This window comes from Chrysochloris asiatica, unplaced genomic scaffold (assembly GCF_000296735.1).
Source record: "Chrysochloris asiatica unplaced genomic scaffold, ChrAsi1.0 scaffold00030, whole genome shotgun sequence".
Lineage (NCBI taxonomy): Eukaryota > Metazoa > Chordata > Mammalia > Afrosoricida > Chrysochloridae > Chrysochloris > Chrysochloris asiatica.
This window is the reverse complement of record NW_006408548.1, coordinates 15,276,679-15,283,960: the sequence shown is the minus strand read 5'-3', so window position 1 is coordinate 15,283,960 and position 7,282 is coordinate 15,276,679. Positions and strand designations below refer to the sequence as shown.

The 7,282-nt window shown below is 41.1% G+C and overlaps 1 protein-coding gene across 1 annotated transcript; it reads right to left on the bottom strand.

The window, feature by feature from the left end:
* Positions 1-5,455: 5,455 nt before the first annotated feature.
* On the bottom strand, positions 5,456-5,783 carry LOC102827976 (40S ribosomal protein S30-like). Its single transcript, XM_006851615.1, is given in 3 exon segments — positions 5,456-5,544; positions 5,547-5,674; positions 5,710-5,783. Coding segments are annotated over 3 exon segments (291 nt in total).
* Positions 5,784-7,282: the final 1,499 nt, after the last annotated feature.

Here is a 7,282-nt window from a genome sequence, read left to right as displayed (position 1 = left end):
GTATTTCCTTTCCTTGTTTCTGTTAGTTTTGATGACACCAGCATGGAGAGAAAAGGTCCTCTCACTAGTTGTGAAATTTATAAATAACTTAACATATGATGCTATTATAGAACAAAAAATCTAATTGATAAGCAAAGAAAAGATGGTATATTTGGGCATAATTTAGTATCTCAGCAAATTCATGATTCTAAGGAAGAACAAGAGGCTTGGAGAAAGGAAGTTTGTCAAATAAAGGAAGAAAATAATACATGAGAAAAACCCAATGGCCAGTCGGTTATACCCAAATTTTTGCAAACATTTCTTGCTCAGGCCCTGCCCTCCTTAGATCACTGGGGAAGGAATACACTGATTGACCTAATAAAAAAATTTAATTGGGGACATTTTTGGAATGCAGGTTGACTATGGAGTTAATTCCTGTTCAGTCGGCTCCTGACATAACCCATGTCATCCTTGTCAAATGTTGCCTGGTATGATGTGGTAGGATAAACACTAGACCACAAGGTCCATTTCAACCACAAAGTTGGCAGTAGGACTCACCTATACAGTGAGGCAGTCCTCGGAAACCCTATACAGGGTCACTGTGAGTAGGAATGAACTTAAAGGCACTTAACTACAACAATTAAAGAAGACTGAATTGACTTAACCAATGGACTGGCTCAAACTTTAAGTTCACCCAGTCCAACAGCCATAAGCAGATGACTGTGTGAGAGGCAAACAACTCACCACAAGATCATGGGCAAGAAAAGATCCTTGGACTTTGTCTTCTGCTTTTCATTGTGTTTACCATTTTGTTCCCATTGCTTGCTCTTAAAATTTGTGGACTTACAACCATCCCTATTTCACAATTGGTCTTTGGCCTTGCTTTGGCTTACTGTATTGAGATACCGCATCATCTTTTTTAATGGATGTAGATGATTTGACCCCTGTGTATTCCATCTGGCAAGGCCTATGTGTATATTTGCCTTTTATGTTGTAAATGTTTTTGCATGAAACATTCTATGACAGTTACTGGGAGGTTGGGGAGAGGGAATTATTCACAGGCTAGAGGGTAAACATATGTTAGGTAGGTTAACATAGGTTAATATGAGTGATGGAGAGGGCAATACACAAGAGGGAAGTTGACAGAGGAAAGATGATGATAGCAGGAAATGTACCGAGGAGTGTTCCTTGCACAAAGGTGTGGAATATTGGCACAAGAAACATAAAGTTGCATCAGGCTGAGTTTAGTGGTATGGACCAACTAAACAGATTCTTCACCCAATACTTCAGCTCAAGATGATAGGAGAAGATCTAATAGTTTATTAAGTTAGTTCACTGAAACATGGATTGTACAGTTGAAGTACATCAAGTTGAAGAACCAGACTTGCCTTAGTATTCTGTAAAGGAAGGAATCCAAAGGCTTTGGGAAATTGACATGTTATAGTGGATTTATCAGGATGGATCCATAAAACCTCACATGGAATGTCCAAAGGACACACCTTTTACCACAACAGTGAGGACTTTCATTTGCTGATGGCACAACTCAAAATGAGGAGAAACAGATGCAAACATCCATTAATAAGCCATTCCCACAATTAGTCTCCAGGTTTTTGTTTGTACATATTAGAAAAATCAAGCAGTTCTCTTTGAGTGTAGCGTGCTTATTCCTGGTTCACAATTTGTACTTCAGCTTTTTGGGGACTTGCTGAGAGTTAAGCCTAGTTATAGATCTCAAAGCAATAATTGTTTTCCTGGGAACATTCAGCAATATCTTGCAAGACATCCACCCTAGGCAATGTCTTCAGGCATCATGTCAGCCTGCATAGTTGTGTTAATTTCACTGAGTGTGGATAGTGGAGATAATGGCTTTACTGATAATGGACAAGCAGAGAAAGATGTAAATTATCTGATCATGAGGGAAGGGTGGTGCCGTTGGCAAGAGTAATTTGACAGAATTTAGGGGCTCAGTGTTCCCAGCTTCCAAATTATCTGCCCATAGTCCCTATGCCAAGTTTCCATACCCTATTTCTTTCCAAGCAATGCCCTCATTTTAATATCAGGCACTAATCAAGATCGGAAATTCAGTTGACATTGTAAATCAGTCATTCTTAAAAGAATCTGAGTTTGGTTTTCAGCAATATCAGCTCTGTTACTAGAAGAAATAAGGCCTTCTTTCAGGGCAAGTGGAAACTTAGAGATATTTTATGAATTGCTTTACCAGTTGGTCTATTGTCAGTAGGACCAATCTGTTGGGGACCGCCAGCACTGGGATGCTGAGGCCCTGTGTCATGGACAAAAATCCAACACGAAGGCCCCACTCAGGATTGCCAGCCATGGACCCTGAGGGCCAAGAAGTGTCCTCCTGACGTCCCGGATTCATAGGCTTTTACAAACTCACTGGTGGGCTACCTCTGTATAATTTTCTTTGGTCTTATTATTCATTCTATGCTTCTAACTCCAGTAATTGTAGCTTCTGAGAAAATGGTTTCTTATGTGCCTCTCTTAATGTCTCCACTGTGTTGGCAGTGCGTAGGGTCCTGGGAACAAATCTCTCTGAGGAACAAACTCTGGCCACCTGGCAAGCATGTCCAAACTGTTCTTTATCAAATTATTCAGTTATGTTTGATATTAATTTAATACATGAGCTCTTGATATTCATGCACCATATTAAAACCAAAACCCTTTCTAAAGCGGAGGCCGTAAAAGTTCCAAAGGCAAGTTTTCTGGGATTCCCCAAAGAGGCTCTGGAGACAATCCGCCCAGGGAATTCACTCAAAGAAGATTGGCGAATTCTGGAGTATTGTTCAAGGAATAATAGTAGCAACCTCATCAAATCGTCCCCAGGTGTAAACCATTAACTCAGATGTCCTTCTTCCTCCTGAAAGCCTAAGCCAGGTAGCTGAAACAGCTTGACTCTCTTCAGACCTTTTAAATCCTTTTCTCCTTTACCCATTAGAGATTAAGTGCTATGTTGTTGTTGTTGTTAAGTGCCGTCGAGTTGGTTCTGACCCATAGCGACCCTGTACAGGGTTTCTGAGGGTGTAAATCTTTACAGGAGTAGAAAGCCTCATCTTTCTCCTACGGAGTGGCTGGTAGTTTCGAACCGCTGACCTTAAGGTTCGCAGCCCGACTAGTAACCACTGTGCTACCAGAGCTCCTATAGGTATGTTAATTAGCCTTGAGAAACCTCGAGTCGCTGCCTTAGGATTTGAGCCTAAAAAGTAATTTATAACAATTTGCTTGAATTTTTGGAAAATTAAGAATGTTAGATTATTAAGACAATTTGTGATGTATATTTTAGAATTTGTTCCTGTAAATTATTGTGTCCTATTTTGAACGATTAATCACATTTCATTACTGTACCCTGTCTTAATTATCCCCTTCTTCCTTTGTGTAAAATCCCTCCCTGAAATAAAAGACAGATGCAGATTGAATCCTGCATGCATTGCTGCTTGCAGGGCCAAGCTTTACAGCCATGCTGCTTGCAATGCAGGGTCTGCCTGCCAGTTTTGCATCCACTCTGGTCTTGGAGTGTCTCTTTGTTTCTCTCGTCGTGTCTTTGTGTATATTCTTTCTCTATTTCTTTCGCCGCCAGATCTCCCTACTTCGTGAACCAAACTTCCCTGTCGAGGCAGGTCCCCGACACCAATCAACCAGCTTTCCTATACTTCTCTTCCTGACAAAATTGCAGAAAAGTATCAAACACATTATTACCCAATCTTGCTTGTCACCAATATTTGATTGACAGCTGGTGATATTTTTGTCTATAAACATGACCACCTCATACCAAGGATTAGCTGCACCTTCTTTAGTAACAGAAGCATAGTTATAAGTGCCATTAAAACTTGAGAATTAATTTAGAAACCCTATCTTTGTAAGATTTTGTTTCTCTAGAACAGCTCTTTTTTTAAGTTTGTATTGTGAATTGTGTGATAGTTTGCATGGGAGAACATTGTTTTTATACTCACCCTATTGTATTTCATTTCATTCTCTAGAATAACTCTTGGGACCAAATGTCTAAGGCTGAATTTTCTAGAAAAGCAAAAGCAGTGAAATTTAAATATATACATATAAATGAGCTCTGGTAGCATAGTGGCTACATGTTGGGTTGCTACCTTAAGGTCAGCAGTTTGAAACTACCAGCTGCTCTGCAGGAGCAAGATGAGCTTTTCTGCTTCCATAAAGATTTACAGCCTTGGAAACCCTATGCAGGTTTGCTGTGAGTCAGAATCCACTCTATGGCACACCACCTCCACCACCACCATATATAAAGGAGATGACTCACACAGATGTAGAAGTAAGAGAGTCCCAAGTCTAGCATAGAAGAACCAAGACTGGCAGGTCAAATGGCAGGCAGGTAGGTTCATCAGGAAGGCAGGCCTGGCAGGTAAGTAAATCCAACAGGGATGAAGACAGGCTGCTGAGGTCTCCTAGGATTGTCAGGAAATAGTGCAGGTAACTGGCTCATATACAAAGAACCTAAGGTTGGAAGACCAGCCAGATGCAAGATAAGATCCATATCCAGCAAAAATCAAGCAAGATTTGCCTGAGAGTCTTCTACTAGAAGAAGACCACACCTCAGAAGAGACTTCCTTTCAACTGATGGACTGCTCATAGCAGACCTCTTCATAGAGTTAATTATGTTACATTATGTCTCATCATAGGCATTGCTACACCTCTACTGCCAAACCACTTAGAACCCTATATTAGCCAAGTTGACACAAAACCTTAACTATCATTGTTGTTGTTGTTAAGTGCCATCGAGTAGAAAACGACCCATAGTGACCCTTTATAGGGTTTCCAAGGAGGAGTTGGTGAGTTTGAACCACCGACCTTGCAGTTCAAAAAACTTTTCAGTTTGATGCATTAGCCCACAGCACCATACCAGGATACCTTAGCACCTATGAATTGGTTTGAACTGCCAACCTTTTGATTTGTAGTCTAGTGCTTAATTGTTTACACAACTCAGAGACTCCATAATTGCCAACCAGAGAATGCTACAAAGGAAACAACCCCACATATAAAAAATAAAGATACGGTTGTTGTTGTTGTTGTTAAGTGCCGTCGAGTCGGTTCCGACCCATAGCGACCCTGTACAGGGTTTCTGAGGGTGTAAATCCTTCCAGGAGTAGAAAGCCTTATCTTTCTACCACGGAGCAACTGGTAGTTTCGAACCGCTGACCTTAAGGTTCGCAGCCCGATTCGTAACCACTACGCTACCAGTAATCCATACAGTAAATCCATACAGGTAAAATTTATTCCATTGGAACCTCCCAATTCTCCCCTAAGCACACAAGTCTACCCTATCTCGTCTTCAAATCCCAGTTCAAATGCATTTTTCCCCCAAACAATTGATCATCCATAGACTTTTTTTTACTTTACAGCATTGAGAAATCACTCCCTTGTTGGCCTTGTATTTTTTTTCTTTTGGCTGGGGCTAAATGGTTTTATTAGCAGCAAGCCAAAGTTACAGGTCTTAAGAGTTGGCACTAGGGCCCTTCTTACCAAAGGTGGGCACAATAGTGATGAAATGCCAGTTGTACTGCATCCGTCTCTTGGCCCGGCAGTCTTGTTCTTCTTTTTCTCCTGTTTTGCCACCTTGGGAGTCTGACCTCTCACTTTCCCAGCACAAGCCAGGGAACCATGGACTTTGCCTCCAAGTATGAGGCCAGCTACTTCCAGAGTGGACAGGGCCACTTTGGAAGTAGGGTCAGCGAGACTGCATGAGCCTTGATCTGGTGGACCATCTCCTGGCCAGTCACCTCCAGGGTATGTAGTTCCTGGGCATATACAAAGAGCTGCATGGCAATGACTAAAAATGGCAGACCTTACTGTAGCTACAGAAAAGATGGAGCTTAGAGAGAGAGAGAGGAAGGAGGAGTGTGTTAGTCCTCACTGCTTGCTTTTATTTGAAAGAAATGGCAGAGTGTGTTAATAACAGCTGGAGCCAGCTTCCTGGGTTCAAATTCCAATTCTGTCGTTTATTGATTGTGTGACTTTAGGCAAATTATTTAATCTTTCTATGCCTCAGTTTCCCCATCTTTTAAATGGAAATAATACTAACATCTCTCTCATGGCATTGCTGTGAGGATGAAATGGATTAAAACATGTTAAATATTTAGAACAGCACTGGGCACACAAAAATATTATATCATTGTTGTTATGCATCATTGAGCTGATACAACTCATAGTGACCCTGTGTAGGATTTTCGAGGCAGTGAATCTTTATAGAAATAGAAAGCCTCATCTTTCTCCTGCAGAGTTACTAATGGATTTGAACTGCTGACCTTAAGGTTAGCAGACCAACTTTTGACCCAATTTGTCACTAGCACTATTTGGGACCAGAATGGTGGTGGTGGTGATGTGCCGTGGAGTCGATTCCAACTTATAGTGACCCTGTACAGGGTTTCTGAGGCTGTAAATCTTTACAGGAGCAGAAAGCCTCATCTTTCTCCCACGGAATAGCTGGTAGTTTTGAACTGCTGACCTTGCAGCTTGCAGCCCGATTCGTAACCACTACTCTACCAGAGCTCCTTCGGGACCAGAATTATTGTTGCTGTTGTTGTTGTTAAGTGCTGTCGAGTTGGTTCCGACGCATAGCGACCCTGTATAGGGTTTCTGAGGAGCAGTTGGTGAGCTTGAACTGCCAACCTTGCAGTTCAAATGGCTTTGCAGTCTGGGGCATTAATCCACAGTGCCACACCAGGACTCCAATAGAGGAGACAAAATCCTGGATGAACAACTTTTCCAGACACATGAGCTTGAATACTTTACCCTTTTTGAATCCTAGTTTCGCCATCTTTCAAATAACAAAGATAATGCCTTTGCTTTGATGTAGAGGAGAGGAATAAATAAGATAATTATGCAAAATGCTGACTAAATAGCTAACTCTTGATGGAGACTGCTGTCATTCTTAGCTTAATTCAAGAAGAGCAGAGCCTCCATCTTATTAATCTTGTGTCTCCATTCCACTCAGCAGAACTCATTGTCCATAGAATCATTGATCTCAGTTAAGTGTTTAACTGAAAGAGAGTGTTGCATGAAAGAAAGTGAATATACAAATAGCAGTGTCCATTGGAGAACTTTATTATAGGTATTGGTATCATATTTATGGATCCCTGGTGTGGTGTGGTAAGATCAGCACTGAACTGCAAATCACACGGTCAGCGGTTCAAACCCTACACAAGATCACTATGATTTGGAACCAAATTGTGGGCACTTAACAACAACAAAAAATCATATTTATATTCCCGCTTCTACATCTTTTTTTCTGGGAATAAATAATGAAGTGTGTATGTTACTC